This window comes from Phyllopteryx taeniolatus, chromosome 13 (assembly GCF_024500385.1).
Source record: "Phyllopteryx taeniolatus isolate TA_2022b chromosome 13, UOR_Ptae_1.2, whole genome shotgun sequence".
Classification (NCBI taxonomy): domain Eukaryota; kingdom Metazoa; phylum Chordata; class Actinopteri; order Syngnathiformes; family Syngnathidae; genus Phyllopteryx; species Phyllopteryx taeniolatus.
Window position 1 is genome coordinate 23,064,416 of NC_084514.1, and position 20,673 is coordinate 23,085,088.

General features: G+C 40.6%; 1 protein-coding gene across 1 annotated transcript in view; it reads right to left on the reverse strand.

Annotated features, from left to right (window-relative positions):
- The window catches only part of nrxn3a (neurexin 3a), a 213,450-nt gene that overhangs the window by 166,834 nt on the left and 25,943 nt on the right, over positions 1–20,673 (reverse strand). Inside the window, exons 3-5 of the mRNA XM_061796051.1 lie at positions 3,233–3,253; positions 1,700–1,726; positions 454–522 (exon numbers count right to left, since the gene is read on the reverse strand). Coding sequence (XP_061652035.1) covers positions 454–522; positions 1,700–1,726; positions 3,233–3,253 — 117 coding nt within the window. The remainder of the gene's footprint in view (positions 1–453; positions 523–1,699; positions 1,727–3,232; positions 3,254–20,673) is intronic.

The following is a 20,673-nucleotide window of genomic DNA, read 5'->3' on the forward strand; positions in this document are numbered from 1 at the left end:
GATTTGTGTCACTGGTGTTGTAACCTGCTGCAATGAGTATCTGTGCGAAGACTCATTTTAAAATAACAATACCAATGACACCAGATAAAAATGTAGTTTCATGTAATGATAATAATAATAATAATAATAAAAATAAAAAGCATCGCTGTTGTCTCAATTTACTATAAATATAAAATATTTATTGTCCTGTTATGTTTTCTAAACTGCAAAGACATGAAACACTGGTGACTGTTTAGTTGAGGTGAGGAAAATGCAACAGAATTATTTTCTTGTAAAAGTGCCGTCCACTTGGATTTGTAAAAATATCTTTTGGGCCACTTCAATTAAGGTTGACTTAATTGCAAATTAAATCTTTCACCGAGAAGCCATTAGAGAAGAATAACAACACAGACATGTAAACACATTAGACATCAAAGACATTATTGTATTTATAATGTGCTCCTAAACACTCACTGAGCAAGCGTTGCTTTTCATAAAGTCGAAAAAGGAAAGATTTTGAAAAAGCTGTACCTTTGCTTTTAGCTAGAAGAGCAGGTGGAGGTGAAGAGAGAACAGAGACCGCAGCCAGAGCCAAGACACACAGACGGGAAGAAATAAAAATAAATTTATTGAGTCATCACATATATCATTTACTTTACTGTTTATGCATACGTTTCATTAGGTACCTTTCATTCTCATGAGCAGTTAGTAGATTTTGTTAGGAAAAGTGTTTTGTTGTACTGTTGAAAAACAACAAGGAGCGAAATATTCGAAAATAAAAGTAAACTTACTACAGGAAAAACAGTGGCTCTGTAGAATCATTAACACCATTGTTTGTCTCAAAACACTATTTTGCAAAATCATTGTCATTGAACAACATGCCTCTTCGAATTTTATGAATTTTATTTCTGAAAACAAATATTTGTTGTTGGTTTTCTGATAAACAAAAGCCAAAAAAAAGGAGATTCCTTCTTTTCATTGATCAAGGGTGATATCTGGGTTTCTTCCATTACAGTGCATTTGTTTGTGCCCATATTGTATAATCTGCTCATGAGAACATGCTTCATTAGCATCTAATGATATACGGTACCAACAGTATTGCAATTGCAGATCAAAAACCACTTCAAGCATGCAACCACATCAACCAACTACATATTAGAACATAATTTTGAGCGACAGAGCACACACTTTTAATACTTAGCTTCCCCATAAAAGGGGAGAAGTACCACATGATAAGAAGGCCTAATGTTCTTACTAATTCAGTTTCTTTATTTTGTATGTGTATTAAAAAAAATTCAACATCATTTTTATCATGGACCATGGACTCATATTTAATAATATGATATTTGTATTTATTATCTGTTGATTTACCTGTGGTTATGAACCCAATTCTCTAACATTTACTTACAACTTACTAATATATGTTCTTATAGTTTAACGAGCAACAATCTATAACTACCTCGGCAATTAACTAAGCATAACATACACAAACATAACGTAACGCAATGTAACATAACATAAATGTGCTCTGTTGCTGCCTTTAAAACCAAAAGACTGATTTGACTGCATTTCAACTTTGTAGGACAATGCAGCAAAGTATCAAAGTACTTATAATGTTCAAGTATCTACAAGTTTATCACACCAGTATAACAACATGTAACATGTTACAGCAGTGAAACAAATTCTGTACATGACAGACAGAAGGTAAAGAGAGTCATACCTTGTTCTGCCATTATGTGTGCAAGGCCTTGAAAAGGTAAAAGGGAAAGGAAGGAAAAGAAGAAAGTGGAAGAGAACACTTGAGCACATTTCCAATACACTTTGGTATTGTGATGACATGATTCCCCAGAGAGGGAAAGCATGGCATCAGGACATGCTGACAGGTAACACAAAGCTTCCTTGAAGAAGTTTATTCTTCACAAGAAAAAACTGATGTTTCAGAGTAAAACAAACCTCTTCATTCCTCACTTGTACTAACCTCTGTAATTAAACTGTAAAAGATATTGTCTTGTCAAATGAAATAATTTAATTCTATTCTGCAGTGAAAATAGAGGTGGCAACAAATAATAACAAAGCCTTCACGAAAGGCTTTATAACATTGGTTATAAACGGATTATTAACACTGTTTATAATTTATGAACAATGAATGAATATTGATATTTAATAGGTAATTCATTAAGCGCAACCTACTGCTTGCCAAAAAAAATGAGACTGCTGAGTTATAAATGCTAGCAGCGCTTGGTGAATATAGTGTCTGGCATTTCTAATTTATAATGTTACATTTCAGACTGTTGGGTAGCAGAAAATATCTCACTAAAAACTACTCAAGTTGTATGTGAAAAAAAAGCATTGCAGAGGACCGAGATAAGTATGTCATTTAGCATTTGAGGTACATTATAGTCGATATAATGGTAAGAAACACTTTGGATAAATTATTTTCTCGAGTATTATCAATAAATACACTAGTTTATGTGATCTTTTAATGTACATTTTACATTCACAATGGGTGTCGCCATAGTCATAATAATAATGACTTTTAGAAGGGAGTTCCAGAGAGTGGGAGGAGCGAACGGAGGGTGCGCTAGGGGGTGTGTTGGAGTTGGAGGAGGAGCTCAATCACAGAGGGTGGAGCCAGGTTATGGAGGGCTATGTCGGTCAAGTGTGGGTTTTCTCCGGGCACTCCGGTTTCCTCCCACATCCCAAAAACATGCATTAATTGGAGACTCTAAATTGCCCGTAGGCATGACTGTGAGTGCGAATGGTTGTTTGTTTCTATGTGCCCTGCGATTGGCTGGCAACCAGTTCAGGGTGTACCCCGCCTCCTGCCCGATGACAGCTGAGATAGGCTCCAGCACGCCCGCGACCCTAGTGAGGAGAAGCGGCTCATATATATATATATATATATATATATATATATGTTTTTGATGAACATTTTGACCTACAATGGTAAGCTATTTTAATGTTGGTCATGATGGTGTTACTTGGAAAGCAAACTATTCTTTTAGGTGGTACTTGGTGTATAAAGTTTAAGAACCACTGGACTATGGTAACTACGGTACTTTATAGGTTATACCTGTCTTCTTTTAGTGTTGTAGCAATATTTTCCACCGTTTTTTCTCAGTAAGTTACTCTGAAGTCAAGATTCAAACATCGATTCATGCAAAACCTAAATATTAGATTCAAGATGCATCAATTCCTGTCATAAGCACCAGTATATCAATCGGTTTTTGAAAATGTTTTCATTCCAACTCACCTGATGTTTTGCTGCTGACCTCTGCAACAACAACAAAAAAAAAGAGACAAGGAAAAGAAGGAAGAATTAGACACTCTTATGACTTGCATGTTGACTCTCATGCAAATACTGTAATAGCACTCTTCATGAGCCATACAAATGGCCAGCAGTGAGCACAACCATGTGTATGTTCTGTACCATGCAAAAAAAGACATTGCAGTCAAATCACAGCTCAATATGATTAGAGTGATAATAATGAAGGTGAAAATTCCGAGAGGGAAGAAATATAATTTTTTTTAGACCCAGATCAGTAAACTTCCCCTTCTTTTCTCATGAGTCTTTCAGTCCAGATAAATTACCTCATGAATCAGAGTTTTTACAATTCTGCTGACCATGTGGACGATAAAAACAAAATAAAGTCGAGCTGATTGTACAACCCACATTCCAATGAAGTTGGAACGTTGCGTTAAACGTAAATAAAAACAGAATACAATGCTTTGCAAATCCTGTTCAACCTATATTTAATTGAATACACTACAAAGACAAGACATTTAATGTTCAAACTGATACACTTTATTGTTTTTAGCAAATAATCATTAACTTGGAATTTTATGGCTGCAACACGTTCCAAAAAAGCTGGGACAGGTGGAAAAAAAGACTGAGGAAGTTGAGGAATTCTGATCAACCACCTGTTTGGAACATCCCACAGGTGAACAGGCTAATTGGGAACAGGTGGGTGCCATGATTGGGTAAAAGGAGCTTCCCTGAATTGCTCAGTGATTCACAAGCAAAGATGTGGCGAGGTTCACCTCTTTGTGAACAAGTGCGTGAGAAAATAGTCGAACAGTTTAAGGACAATGTTCCTCAACGTACAATTGCAAGGAATTTCGGGATTTCATCATCTATCATCAAAAGGTTCAGAGAATCTGGAGAAATCACTGCATGTAAGCGGCAAGGCCGAAAACCAACATTGAATGCCCGTGACCTTGGATCCCTCAGGCGGCACTGCATCAAAAGCAGACATCAATGTGTAAAGGATATCACCACATGGGCTCAGGAACACTTCAGAAAACCAATGTCAGTAAATACAGTTCGGCGCTACATCCGTAAGTGCAACTTGAAACTCAATTATGCAAAGCAAAAGCCATTTATCAACAACACCCAGAAACGCTGCCGGCTTTTCTGCGCCCGAGCTCATCTAAGATGGACTGATGCAAAATGGAAAAGTGTTCTGTGGTCCGAAGAGTCCACATTTCAAATTGTTTTTGGAAATTGTGGACGTCATGTCCTCCGGCCCAAAGAGGAAAAGAACCATCCGGACTGTTATGAACGCGAAGTTCAAAAGCCAGCATCTGTGATGGTATGGGGCTGTGTTAGTGCCAATGGCACCATTAATGCTGAAAGGTACATACAGGTTTTGGAGATACATATGCTGCCATCCGAGCAACGTCTTTTCATGGACGCCCCTGCTTATTTCAGCAAGAAAATGCCAAACCACATTCTGCATGTGTTACAACAGCGTGGCTTTGTACTAAAAGAGTGCGGGTACTAGACTGGCCTGCTTGCAGTCCAGACCTGTCTGACATTGAAAATGTGTGGCGCATTATGAAACGTAAAATATGACACTGGAGACCCTGGACTGTTGAACAGCTGAAGCTGTACATCAAGCAAGAATGGGAAAGCATTCCACCTACAAAGCTTCAACAATTAGTGTCCTCAGTTCCCAAACGTTTATTGAATGTTGTTAAAAGAAAAGGTGATGTAACACAGTGGTAAACATGACCCTGTCCCAGCTTTTTTGGAGCGTGTTGCAGCCATAAAATTCTAAGTTAATGATTATTTTCTAAAACCAATAAAGTTTATCAGTTTGAACATTAAATATCTTGCCTTTGTAGTATATTCAATTAAATATATATTGAACATGATTTGCAAATCATTGTATTCTGTTTTTATTTATGTTTAACGCAACGTCCCAACTTCATTTGAATATACAGTAAATACAGACACTTAAGCTTGTTGTGACATAAAATAAAAGCAATCAAAATGACATTTATTTTCAGGCAAATCTAAATTGCTTTAATTTAACATAAATATAATTGATTTAAGATGCATTTAATTTCCTTGGCTGGGACTAATTGAGCATGTGTGACTGTTAACGTGAACACAACTAGATGGAAGTCAATCAGATATGCATTAACGAATAATTTATTTTAAAATGAGACCTTATGTAAGCAGTGCTCCGTCATTGAAATTACTTGATCAAATGGTCATCTTGGAGGGAAGTCTGCGTGTGTGTGTCTGTGTATGTGTGTTTGTGCTTGCATGCGTGCGTGCGTACGTGCGTATATGAGGGTGCGTGCGTACGTGTGTTTGGGGGGGAGTGGGAGCGCGGTCTGCTCTGATGTCTTGACGAAAGATTATCCTCTCTTTTCATGTAAGGGGTTCAGTGGTTTGGAAATTTCATCTGAATGATCAGGTCCGGGACATGTACAAAGCCTTTGAAGTCTAACAGTTTCATTTATTCATTCATCTTCCATTGCGCTTATCCTTATTATTATTATTATTATTATTATTATTATTATTAACATTCATTCATTTTCCATACCGCTTATCCACACTAGGGTCACGGGCGTGCTGGAGCCTACCCCAGCCATCTTTCTGGTCGCCAGCCAACTGCAGGGCAAATATAAACGAACAACTATTTGCACTCACATTCACACCTACGGACAATTTAGAATCTTCAATTAACCTACCATGCATGTTTTTGTGTTGTGGGAGGAAACCGGAGTACCCGGAGAAAACCCACACATGCATGGGGTGAACATGCACACTCCACACAGGTGAGGCTGGATTTGAACCCTTGGATTTGAATCCTCAGAACTATGAGGCAGAGGCGCTAACCAGTCGTCCACCATGCGGCAATTATTATTATTATTATTATCCATCCATCCATCCATCCATTTTCTGAGCCGCTTCTCCTCACTAGGGGCTCGGGCGTGCTGGAGCCTATCCCAACTGTCATCGGGCAGGAGGCGGGGTACACCCTGAACTGTTTGCCAGCCAATCGCAGGGCACATAGAAAGAAACAACCATCCGCACTCACATTCACACCTACGGGCAATTTAGAGTCTCCGATTAATGCATGTTTTTGGAATGTGGGAGGAAAGTGGAGTGCCTGGAGAAAACCCACGCAGGCACGGGGAGAACATGCAAACTCCACACAGGCGGGGCCGGGGATTGAAACTGGGTCCTCAGAACTGTGAGGCTGACGCTCTAACCAGTCGTCCACCGTGCTGCCATTATTATTATTATTATTATTATTATTATTATTATTATTATTGGGGGGATAAAGTTTATATGTATTTGCAAAAATAGGCAGACAATGAACAGCGAAGATTATTGTTTAATAAATGTGTGATGACATTATTGTCTGGATTGTTCATCAAGCTATTTGTCTCGTAAGATTGTAGTTTTGGAATATATACTGTGTATGCTTCAATACAGTCCCTCAAAGGGGTCCACGACTTGGCTGTTTCCTTCTTGTTGTAATAGTTCATCAGCCTGAATACCATGAATTCCTTTCATACCGTAGTTACTTAACGTACTGTATTTTCTCATTTTAATTGATATCAGATGATGTCGTGTCAAATCTCTTTTTTAAAAGTCTTGCATTCTATAACATCGCAAAGTGCATTTGGAAATTTCTCACAGTGCTTCACTTTTTCCACATTTTGTCATGTTACAAGCTTATTCCAAAATGGTTTAATTTTAATTTTCTTCATAATTTGACACGTGGCGGCACGGTGGACGACTGGTTAGACCGTCAGCCTCACAGTTCTGAGGATCGGGGTTCAATCCCCGGCCCCGCCTGTGTGGAGTTTGCATGTTCTCCCCGTGCCTGCGTGGGTTTTCGCCGGGCACTCCGGTTTCCTCCCACATCCCAAAAAACATGCATGAATTGGAGACTCTAAATTGCCCGTAGGTGTGAATGTGAGCGCGAATGGTTGATTGTTTCTATGTGCCCTGCGATTGGCTGGCAACCAGTTCAGGGTGTACCCCGCCTCCTGCCCGATGACAGCTGGGATAGGCTCCAGCACGCCCGCGACCCTAGTCAGGAGAAGCGGCTCAGAAAATGGATGGATGAATTTGACACGTGAAGAATTTTTTTTGGAGGCGGGGTTGCAAATCTATTGAAAATTTTAAAAAACGAAGAAATCACATGGACATAACTATTCACAGCCTTTGTCATGAAGGTCACAATTGAGTTCAGGTGCATTTTTCATTGAACATCCGTGTTTCGACCAATTCATGACCTGTGATAAATTCTTGATATTGTAAGGACGCACAGGTAACAGTGTATGTTAGAGCACAAACCAAGCATGATATCAAACAAATTGTCTGAAGAGACAGGATAGTCTCAAAACACAGATCAGGGGAATGGTACAGAAAAAATATCTGATCCCAGTGAGTACATTTGCCTCCTTCATCAGTAGATGGAAGCTGTTCTGAACCACCATGATTCTTCCTTGAGCTTGCTGCTCATCTAAACTGAGTGGACGAGGGAGAAGTGTCTTAACAAGTCTGAGACAGGGCGGTGACCAAGATGCTCAATCTGTCAGAACTCCAGTGTTCCTTTGAGAGAACCTTCTAGAAGGAAAACCATTTCTGCAGCAATCCACTAGTCAGGCATGTATGGTAGAGTGGCCACCCGGAAGCCACTCCTTATTAAAAGGCACATGGCAGCACACCTGAATTTGCCCAAAGGCAACTAAAGGACTCTCGGACCATGAGAGACTAAATTCTCTGGTCTAATGAGACAAAATTTGAAATCTTAGGCGTAAAAGCCAGACGTCATGTTCAGAGGCAACCAGGCATCGCCCATCATCTGGTCAGTACCATCCCTACAATTAAGTGTGATGGTGGCAGCATCATGCTGTGGCTATAGATCTATAGGAGATATATAGTTTATATATATATATATTTTTTTTTGACTAGTCAGGAGTGAGAGAAATATGAATGCACCAATGTACAGAGACTGCCGCGACCTGCTCCAGAGCACTCTTGACCTCAGACTGGGGCGACGGTTCATTTTTCAGGAGGACAACGACCTTAAACACACAGCCAAGATATCAAAGGAGTGGCGCCAGGATAACTCTGTGATTGTCTTTGATTGGCACAGCAAGAGCCCAGGTTTGAATCAAATTGAACATCTCTGGAGAGATCTAAAAATAGCTGTGCACTGAAGTTTTACATCCAACCTGATGAAGCTCAAAGATAGGTGTGCCAAGCCTGTGAAGGGCCATAAACAACCACACCAGCCTGGCACCTTGGCATGCTGGTCACAAGCCTACTCATCTGCTGGTCACTAGCCTGGTCACAAGGTATGGGAAATGAAAACTGGTTCTTTTTGAGAACCGCTTCACACTAATTTAATTCCTAGGAAGCAATTATTTGCTTGCCTGACGATTCCGCTTATGTCACAAATGACTGACGACATCACACGGAAGAAGAATATTTTGATTCTTAACTTTCCAACATGACGTCAAGGAAGAAACACTCAAAAGTTTGGCTATTTTTAAACATGGAAAGATGATACTGCGGCTAGACATTTTGCAACACTTTATTTCTGAAAGAAGAACCATTCATAATGTGAAAGGAGTACAAGCATATGAAGCAGAAGTTACCATGAAATAAGCAAACTCACATTAAGTAGAAAAAAGGCATCCAAGTACTTGATAACTTGGTGATAACCCGTAGCTACTGTATATGGTTGACTAAGCACAATGTTAATGAAAAGTCTGTTTTGACAGTTTTTCAATACATTTGACATTAATATTAGAAGTTAACTTGTGCTTACACGTACGTTATATGAGAGTTAATGTTAAAATATTACTTAAAACATGCGATTGGCTGGTGACCCCTGAAGATAGCTTGGATAGGCTCCAGCACGCCCGCGACCCTAGTGAGGATAAGCGGTAAGAAAATGTGAAAATGTGTTTTGAAATTAGGAATTTTTGTTCATTGTGGTGTCACCTTATGTCATTCTTTCCAAATTTAAGATTGGGTTAGGGTTAAGTTATCCAACAAGGTCTCGTCAGTTTTTATTGGTTTGCAGATTTCATTTTCAGAGTGACCATTTAGCGTTTGTTTTCTTGTCAGGACAGAATGTTTGGGAGCCACCTTTGTTGGGTTACTTTTTGTCTGTGGCTCGCTGAAGATTGCATGGTTTAGTGGTAAAGTGAACATTCAACCCACTGTTTGTTTGTTTGCTTGAGATAGTTTTATACTGTGCATTCCTTGTGTGCTTGTTTGCTGTGTCGTTGTGTAGGTGCCTGGGACGAGCACTGTGGTGGTTTAGCCTGGTAGTGTACTACGTTATTTGCCCACTCATCAGGATATTTTGGAATAAGTACTTTTACTATTCACCAGTCGCAGCCACTTCTTAAAGTGCAATGAAAAAGTATTTGCACCCCTCTAAAATTCTTCTTTTTAAATGTTTTTACATATTTTTGCTACTTTAGTGTTTAACATTGTCAAACAAATTTAAATATACAAAGATACCCCAAGTGAATGATGTTGGTGATTATAATAATACTTTTTTATTAAGAAAAAAAAAATTTCAAAGCTACTTGGTCCTGTGAAAAAACTTTTCTTACTCCCTGATACCTAATACCTAATACCCTCAGCAGTGATAACTGAAGTCAAGTGTTTTCTATAACTGGCTATGAGTCCTTCACATCTCTGTGGAGATAGTTTGACCCACTGTTCATTGCAGAATTGTTTTAATTCAGCAGCAATGAAGGGTTTTTGAGCATGAACGTCCTTTTTAAGGTCATGCTTCAGCATCAGATTTAAGTCCGGACTTTGACTAGGGCACTCCAAAAACTTAATTTTGTTTTTTAAGCCATTCAGAAGTTGTTGGTGTGTTTTGGGTCATTGTCCTGCTGCAGAACCCAAGTGCGCTTCAGCTTGAGGACACAAACGGAAGGCCGAATATTCTCTTTTAGGATTTTCTGGTAAAGATCAGAATTCATGGTTCAATCAATCACAGCAAGTCATCCAGGTCCTGAAGTTGCAAAGCAGCCCAAGAGCATAAAACTACCAACACAATGGTTAGTATGATGTTCATTTTTTGAAATGCTGTGTTACATTTACGACAGATGTAATGAAACACACACGTTCCAAAAAGTTAAACTTTCATCTTGTCAGTCCATAGAATATTATGCCAAAAGTCTTGGGTATAATTCAGATATCTTTTTGCAATAATAAAACAAGCCTTTATGTTATTTTTGGTCATCAGTGGTTTTTACCTTGGAACTCTGCCATGGATGCCATTTTTGCCATGGATGCCATTTTTGCCCATGAAAACTGACCGTAACTGAGGCAAAGGAGGCCTGCAGTTCTTTAGATGTTGTCCTGGGTTCCTTTGTGACCTCCTGGGTGAGTCAACGCTGTGCTCTTTGGGTATTTTTTGTAGGCCGACCACACCCGGGAAAGTTTCCCATTGTTCCATGTTTTCTCCATTTGTGGATAATCATTCTCACAGTGGTTCTGTTAAGTCCATCAGCTTTAGAAATGGCTTTTTAACTCTTTCCAGACTGAGATTGATTACTTTATTTCTCATTTGTTCTTGGACTCTTTGGATCACGGCAGTTTGTTGCAGCTTTTTGAGATCTTTTGTCTTCATCAGAATCAGCTTTATTGGCCAAGTATGTTATAAGACACACAAGGAATTTGTCACGAGCAGTTGAAGCCACTCTTGTATAACAGCAAACAGCTACTATGATAAAATATATATTTAGGACATAAAAAACAAGAGTGTGGAGAGTCATTCAGCACTGAAAGTGTACCACTAGTGTGGTGATAATGATATAATGGCAATTGTGCAAATGACACAGTCCTCAAGCAATTTAGAGCAATTCAAAAAGACTAATAGTGCAATGATCTGATATAGTGACATTTGTGCATATGGTGCAGAGAATTCTCAAACACATTAGTAGCCAGTTGTAATCAACAACCCAATACAAACAGTGCTCGAATAGGTAGTGACCAGGATGTGGAGGGTCCGAGAGGATTTTGCATGCCCTTGTTTTAGTTCTGGCACCATGCAAGTGTACAGGACTGGGTAGGTGAGTACCGATAATTTTTTGGCAGGCTCGACTGACCGATCCAGTCTGATTTTGTCCTTTTTTGTGGCAGCACCAAACCAGACTCTGATGGATGAACACAACCAATTCAGTGATTGCTGTGTAGAGCTGCCTCTACAGCTTTTTAAGGATGGAGTTGATATTGGTTGCCCACTTCAGGTCCTGAAAAACTGTAATTCCCAGGAACTTGAAGGTCTCGATGGTTGACACAGGGCAGTTGGACAGCGTGAGGGGCAGCTGTGGTGAAGAATGTGGCCTGAAGTCCACGATCATCTCTACCTTCTTGAGTGTGTTCCAGGATGTGTTGGCCACACCAAAGCTCCAGCCGCTCTACCTTCTGTCGATACGGCGGGTCGTCACCGTCTTTGATGAGGCCGATGACTGTGGCTCCATCTGCAAACAGGAGTTTGACAGCCAGATGCGTTGTGATGCAGTCATTCATGTAGTGAGAGAAGAGCAGCGGAGAATGGACACATCCTTGCGGGGGCCCTGGTGCTGATGGTGCATGTGAATGAGGTGGTGTCCCCGAGCCTCACCTGCTGCGTTCTGCCCATCAAGAAGCTGTAAATCCACTGGCAGATGGCTGGCGAGATGTTGAGCTGGAGAAGCTTTGAGGAGATGAGTTCGGGGATTATGGTGTTGAACAATGAGCTGGCGTCCACGAACAGGATCCTCGCGTAGGTCCCTGCGCCGTCGAGGTGATCCAGGATGAAGTGTCGTCCCATGTTGACTGCGTCATCCACAGACTTATTTGCTTGACGGGCAAATTGCAGGGGGTCCAGCAGGTGTCCTCTGATGCTCTTGAGGTGGTCCAGCATAAGGCGTTCAAAGGACTTCATGACCCCAGATATCAGGGTGACAGGTCTGTAGTCATTCAGTCCTGAAATTGCAGGTTTCTTGGGGACTGGGAAGACTGGGAAGTGTTTGAGGCAGGATGGGAAGATTAATTGAAGATCCGTGTGAGAAACAGAGCAAGCTATTCTGCACAGAGTCTCAAGCAAGAGGGGGACACACTGTCCGGGCCTGCCACTTTTTAAAATCTTTTTTTTGTTTAAAGAACCGTTTCACATCCTGTGCGTGAATGGTCAATGCAGAGGTGTGGGGAGCTCAGAGGTGTGATGGTGGTTGTCAGTGCTACGGCTGTGTGTGTGAAAGTTTCCTTTTCAAATCTGCAGTAGAACATATAAAAGTCATCAGCCCGTCCTTTGTTGTTCTGCGCTTGGGGGGATGATCGCTTGTAGCTGATTGTAATCCAAAATGTTTTAGTCGGTACACACACGTCTTCACAGAAGCTGATGTAGGATTTAACAGTGTTTACATATTCATCCAGGCTGCCAGGTTAAGTTTCAAAGACACTCCAATATGTGTAGTCTAAACAGTCTTGAAGTTCCATCTAAGCTTCATTAGTCCACTTCTCCACTGTTTTTATCACAGGCTTCACACATTAAGTTTGTGCATGTATGTTGGAATGAAGTGAATTAAACAGTGATTAGACGAGCCTAAAGCTGCACGGGGGGAAAGCACGGTCCAAGTCCGTAAGTGTTGTATAGCAGTGGTCTAGAATTTTGTTTCCATTGGTGGAACAGTCAATGTGCTGCTTGTATTTAAGGAGTTTGTGGTTGACTTTTGCTTTGTTAAAGTCCCCAAGAATAATGAGGAGTGAATTTGAGTGCCTTTTTTCAAGTTCATTTACTTGGTTAGCCTGCGTTTGCAGTACGGTGTCCGTGTTAGCCCTGGGGGGGATGTAAACATGGGCAAGTATGAATGAGGCAAACTCATGCGGCGCATGGAATTATTTATTGTTCAAAAACAGCAACTTCAAGTCTGGGCTGCAGTGTGTGCTGAGCTCCATGACGTCAGTACACCATTTCTTGTTGATACAGAAGCATATTCTGCCACCTTTTGTTTTCCCCAATAGCTTTGTGTCATGGTCTGCTCAGTGTAGTGGAAGCTGGGCAGCAGTACGGCACCGTCAGGGATGCATTCACAAAGCCAAGTCTTTGTGAAGCAGAGGGTGCCAGAGCGTGCAGTCTTTCTGGTCTTTGTCTGGAGATGAAGCTTGTCTATTTGGTTGGGTATAAAGTGTAGATTTGCGAGGTGAATCGACGGGAGCGGTATTCGAAATCCACACTGTCAGAGCCTAACCTACACCCCGGCGCGCTTTCCTCTGTGGTCTCGTCTTCATCCAACCACCGTAGAGTGAAGACACATTTCAAGTGAGTATCCAGCCATCCATTTTCTGTACCGCTTATCCTCACTTGGGTCGCGGGCACGCTGGATCCCATCCCAGCCATCTTCGGACGAGAGGCGGGGTACACCCCGAACTGGTTGCCAGCCAATCGCAGTACAAGTGAGTATCTCAGAGAAAAAGCTTTGTGGGTTTGTGAAAGTTGGCAAGAGAAGGTTCAGAGTAGACTCACTAATGTTCATTTTGTCAGACAGGTTCTATTTTAGTGTTTTCTTGACTGAACAGGTCTGGAGGTAATTAAGCTTTGGTGTGGTCAGTCAAATTTAACTCAGCTTTCCCCAAAAATTCATTAGCTACAATTCAATCATGAATAAACAAGGGGAGCAATTACTTTTTAACATGGTCAGGTGGGTTTGAATAGCTTTTTATCCCCTTAAATCATTAAATATATTTTTTAAAACTGCATTTTGTGTTTACTTTGTTTTTTTTAGTATTTAAATTTATTTAATGGGCTTAAAAATTTAAATGGGGGAAATATTTCAAAAATTAACAATTCGAGAATATGTTTTCACAGCACTGTATTCCACCTTAATTGAGGCATTTTTATAACCTCTTGTAGCAATAAAATTGTTATATATTTGTATGTTATTTAATCTTGATTTGGATATTTTTGTGGGGCCTTCATGTTTTTCACACAATTGCACACATTTTTTTTTACTTTCCCTTAAGTGCAGTTCTAAATGGTGAATTTGATTAAAGTCAAACAGAAAATAGAAGCAGTGTAAATTTTACAAAGTTGCTCTGTTTTACTTTTTTTCTGATGTCTCATAAAAAAAGACACTGAGAAGTTCAGTAATTATATGGTCAATAAAACATAGGTAACATTAAAAATCTAATGTTCAATGAATCCACACGACTCTCTTATAGTCTGTCCTACTGCATTGTGTTCACAGTGCTGTTAAATATTTTTTTTGTGACTGTAAGTAACCTAATCTGGAGTTTTATCACTAGCTTTCTCTTCCATCATCAATTTTACTTATCCAGCACAGCACTTCTGCTAATTTCCTGTTCGTTCTGACTTCATTAATTAATCATTGATTAAAGAGTACCAGAGCTCATCTTGTTCACACTGGTCCTAATCGGATATTGCTATAGCAGCTAAATTGCACACCAGGGCTGCATACACAGCGCTTTCTTGGTATGTAATGCGGCCAACACAGATTTGTAAATTAGTTGTTTTAAAAGAAACGACTTGATCAGTTAATCTCATCTAATTTAATGAGAGTATCAACTGAGAACATTTCTAGAACTGTACACTATGATGGAATGTAGCTAGAAAGTTAAAGGGCTATATTATCCAGCCAGCCAGCCAGCCATTTTCTGAGCCGCTTCTCCTCACTAGGGTCGCGGGCGTGCTGGAGCCTATCCCAGCTATCATCGGGCAGGAGGTCGGGTACACCCTGAACTGGTTGCCAGCCAATCGCAGGGCACATACAAACAAACAACCATTCGCACTCACATTCACACCTACGGGCAATTTAGAGTCTCCAATTAATGCATGTTTTTGGGATGTGGGAGGAAACCGGAGTGCCCTGAGAAAACCCACGCAGGCACGGGGAGAACATGCAAACTCCACACAAGCGGGGCCAGGGATTGAACCCCGGTCCTCAGAACTGTGAGGCTGAGGCTCTAACCAGTCGCCCACCGTGCCGCCGCTATATTATCCCATATGCTTAAATCAGAAAAGGTGCGCAGCTATGCACTTTTCTGTCTGCGCCCATTCTGCCGTCCACTTAATTCCATCATTTGCGCGTCTTCTGGCCATGTGCGCACTTTGGGTGGAGTAACCCTAAAGTGTAGGCATTCCTTCTCATATCGGGCCTTGCGCGTATTATGGCAAAGACTTAAGCGCGTTTCCTCATGTGCACACTAGAGGCTATAGTAAGTCTAGTGCCCCGGAAAGGTTAAACACCATATTGCACGTTTTGATTCCCGCACGTGCTCCAAGCATTCGACGGGTGCTAGCAGCCCGGTGGCTGACTCAGCATGCTGATGGACACCTAGCTGGCCCATCACCGACTGCTCAACGGCCGTAATCTGTCCCTACCACATTACGCCGATCGACGGTGGAACGTCGGCATATTATGTCATATTAAATCGCTAGTTTTCATGCACGCGCTGTGAGCGGAATTTCGTTTCAAACATGCTGCATGGCGGCTCAGAATTTTGTCTGAAACAACTGCAATCATCTTAATGACGCGATGGCCTGTTCTATGAGCAGTGCTACACATCTTACTGGACGGCCGTCAACTTCTCGATATCCGCACGGGGTTTAATTTCACAATTAAAGTGTGGCATATTTCCCAAATTGATTTCAATGGCATTCACATGTCTTAAGAAAACGGTGGCATTCTACCCACTTGCAGACTTCAAGCCGTTATGCGCGAACTGGCCACGTACGCGTGGGGGTGGGGGGAGTAAGAATTATGGCAGAATCAGCATACCTGAAGTATAGATTTACACACCAGCGGGAGAATATGGCCCAATGTGAGTAATGTATCTGGCATTTTCAGAGGCGATTCAAAATCAAGACTACTCTTTCCCCACATGTAACATTAAATATCTAGGCATTATCCATCCATCCATCCATTTTCTGAGCCGCTTATCCTCACAAGGGTCGCGGGAGTGCTGGAGCAAATCCCAGCCATCATCGGGCAGGAGGCGGGGTACACCCTGAACTGGTTGCCAGCCAATTGTAGTATCTAGGCATTAATATTGTCTCAAAACCTCCTGAGTTAATCAATATGAATCACATATGACTTGTAGAAAAGATCTTTGCCGATTTAAATTTATTATTTTCTCGCCATCTCACTTCAATTCCATCCATCCATTTTCTGAGCCGCTTCTCCTCACTAGGGTCGCGGGCGTGCTGGAGCCTATCCCAGCTGTCATCGGGCAGGAGGCGGGGTACACTCTGAACTGGTTGCCAGTCAATCGCAGGGCACATAGAAACAAACAACCATTCGCACTCACAGTCATGCCTACGGGCAATTTAGAGTCTCCAATTAATGCATGTTTTTGGGATGTGGGAGGAAACCGGAGTGCGCGGAGAAAACCCACGCAGGCACGGGGAGAACATGCAAACTCCAGACAGGCGGGGCCGGGGATTGAACCTGGGTTCTCAGAACTGTGAGGCTGACACTCTAACCAGTCGGCCACCGTGCCGCCTCACTTCAGTTCAAATATTTATTTTTCAACACAAACACACGTTAAAGTGGTCCCAAACACTTGATGCTGCCTTAATATATTTCTATTCTAAGAATACGTAAAACGTACTGATGATTCCTCTTACGTCGCAAATGAGTGATGATGTCACACGCAAGAAATTTAATGTGTTTCTGAACTTTTCCAACAAGGCATCAAGGGAGAAGCACTCTGAAATTTGACTATACTGTATTTGACACGATACTGGGGCTACTTGCAACACTTGCAAAGATTTCATTTAATCGAAGGGGGGATTACTGACAAGGGGTGACTTCAGATGCACTACACCTCAGACGCTACACTAACATTGTATGTATATTACGTAAATCCAGAAAATCGGCCGTGATTCTCTTACCATTCTATTGTGCCAGATTTCTGGCACTTGGATGTAGCGGAGGTCCACCAAAATCGTGTTTTTCTCATTGTTTAGTGCAAGGTATCGCATTTTCACGACCATAAGGCGCACTTAAAAGTCTTAAATTTTTCTCCAAAATAGACGGGGCGCCTTATAATGCGACGCACATTAAGTGTGCACCGCACAGTTTAAACTGCAAGCTATCAGTTATGCAGAGGAACATGGGAATCGAGCAGCTGCGAGAGAATTCAAGATGAACGAATCCATGGTTCACAAGTGGATGCCTAGGCTAAGGTATCTGCTTTGACTGTTGTCCGAACTTTCGCAAAAGCCAGCATCATTGCTGAACAGCCCCCCAGCAATGAGACTGACTCTGACAATGATGAGAGGGAACCCAGCATATTTGATGGAGAACTTGCCCAGCTGTTCATTTCGGATACAGAAGATGAGGACTTTGATGGATTTGTGGATGAGGATTGATCAAAAATAGTACATTGTCAAATGCTTCAATAAAGTACAAGCGAACTCAGTTTTGTTCCCTTTTTAAAAACATATGCTAGCATGGATGCCAGCATATGTTTTGCATGCATGCATGCATGTTACCGTATGTTTTAAGCTAGCGTATGTTTTACCATGCCTGGGCCCAATAATGCGGTGGGCCTTATGTATGTGTTAAATACAGAAATAGACCCCGTAACTGAGACTGCGCCTTTTAATACGGTGGGCCTTATGGTCGCGGAAATACGGTAATCATTGTTCTTTTCTGCTGACATTGTTAGGAAATCCCTTTACCACCTCATTTTTGAAATTTTTAATTCGTCTGAGATTTTCTGTGGTTCTGACAGAGATGAAAATGGCGTCCAAAATCACAGGTTCATAGGATTCCGACACAATTGGATGTGATGCACAATTATTATTCTTGTTTTCTGTGAAGTTTGAAGTAACTCTGACGATGTGCTTAGCTTGAGTGGACACTGAAAAATCTGAAAATAGCCTTTTTAAACATCACATTCTCATCACAACTCATAAGAAATATAATCGCATTTGTCATTTGTCATAGAGTCATGGTTTCGGTCACACATTTCCTATTGATTTACATTGATTTCCGGATAAGTGAATTTGGGCCGATTTGTGTTATTAAAAGTGGCATGAAATCCTTAATCTTTAGCTGCTTCTTAGGAACTAGGGTTGATTTTATTCATGTTTCAAATCTCTATCCAATGATATCCTCTTTTTTGATATACAGGTAGTTTGGAATGTTTACCTAAACGTATGAAAAATGAATGAGGGTTAATGTAACTGCAGCCACGCTACTATATCACGCTCAAATGCAGATTTACGGCTCTGCTAGAGGAGCATCTATGTACACAACATTGTACATTACACTATATCACAATGTACAGAACGACAGTGTACTTTCCTTGAAAACTGGTTGTACTACCAGATATTGTGAGTGTTTTTCCACTGGATATTTGTGTTTTATTGGATTTTTATTAATCTTTCACCTATTTAATTTTTTTTCCGTTTGTATATAAAATATGAATAAATTGAGAAAAGATCAGAGAAAATTGCCATGAATTTCATTTCATTTTAAGGAAATGTACTATTTCAGGATGTATAGCGATATGATTTAGATACCTGTATATCATTATCAGAATATAACATTTTGTCGTATCTCAATTGTATTATTTCATTCTCTTACCCAATCGATAAGAGAATCGACAAGAGATTCAATAAGGAATCAGAACATTAAGCAGTATGGATAATGAAATCGGAATATTCAAAGTATTTTACAGCCACAGAAAAAAAACTCAGAAGTTTCAAATTTCTTGATCTCTTGCGCTAATTCACTCCATTTACCAGTCACAAAACAGGAAAAAATACCTGTCTACTGACCATTACCGATGGACACCGATCTGTGATAATAAATTCATGACTAATAACATACATTTACAGCTAATCCAATTTGAGGTACTTCATAGAGAACACATAATGACATAATATAGTATGCAGAGTAGGTTTTTCTCAATCTGACAAATAAACTGGCAAAATATATTTTCATGCCCTTGGGCTATGCACTCCCGTTAAGCACTTCTGGTCATTAGTTACAGAGAAACTTCCTTCTGTCTTGAACTGAAGGATTTCAATATCTCCACATATGTGCTTAATCATCAGGGTGCAGGTCAGCAGTGCCCCATAGCCTTCCCGCCTTATCCCCACCTGCCACACGTCCTTCAATTTTAATGCACTACATTACACTGAGGGTCTCACAAACACGGTGCGGGGCCAATGATTTCCACTTGGTGACCTGGTGATCATAGTAAATAGGGTGGGGAAGTGGGTATTCACTAGGCACATGGCATGGCTCTAGTGGCCAGGCCCCTTCTGGTTGTTTGGCTGCATTCATGAAAAGCTCTTCACCTGCTGAATTCCTCGCACTTTTGTTGTCAGTTTGTGTGTTTGTGCAAGAATATGTCAGTTTTGGGTCATTGTGTTTATGATGAAGAGATTTTAAATACCATAATTTCTCGTGTATGATTCACATTCCCACCCCACCCACACCTCACATTGTCAAAAGTCAATAGTGCACATTATACATAGGTATAGGGGGAAATGGAAAAAACTTTCACATTTTATAAATGTATGTCGGCATGTAGAGGTTATGAAAAAGCCGTACACTTTCATTAAATATGCTACCGCCACGTAGAGGTTATGAGAAAGGTGTACACTTTCATTCTAATATGCCACCGCCACCTAGAGGTTATGAAAAAGGTGTAGCCTACACTTTCATTCCAATATGACAGGGGTTCGTATGACTGCATATCTGTACAGTTGTGCGCATAAGTTTACATACCCTGGCAGAATTTTTGAAATACTGTTTTTTTTTTTTTAATATGACTGATGACTGAACAACAATGGTTGGTTTATGGTTGTTGTTTTTTAATGATACTACTTTTCTGAAATGCTTGATAGTTTAATTTGAGTCCCATTAAAATAAAAATTAATTTGTTTCGCCTGGTCCTTCATGTTTTCTTTAAAGAATTAAAGAATTGTACCCATCTTACAAATTCTGCCTGGGTAATTAAACATATGAGCACAACTGTGTGTTTTTTCATTTACTAAATAAAAGTAGGGCTGTGAATTTCAAAATAAGAGCAAGTAAATAAAAAAGAAAGTATTACGTATTCAAATAAAGTGCTTAACTTCAGAATAATTATTTGAAAAAAAACTAACAAAATACAGATAATACTTCATGTTTTGATCATATCGGTAGAAGCAAAATCATGCATTGTAAAAACGCATTATACATAGGTAGAAGGGTTTTCCAGAATTTTGAGGTCAACTTTGGGCGTACTTATTATGCATGGGTGCGCATTATCCACGAGAAATTACTGTAATTGAAATCAGTTTAAGTAGTTTTGATTGGCACTGGGTGTCACGGTGGAAGACTGGTAAGCACATCTGCCTCACAGTTCTGAAGACTGGGGTCCAAATTCCGTCCCCGCAT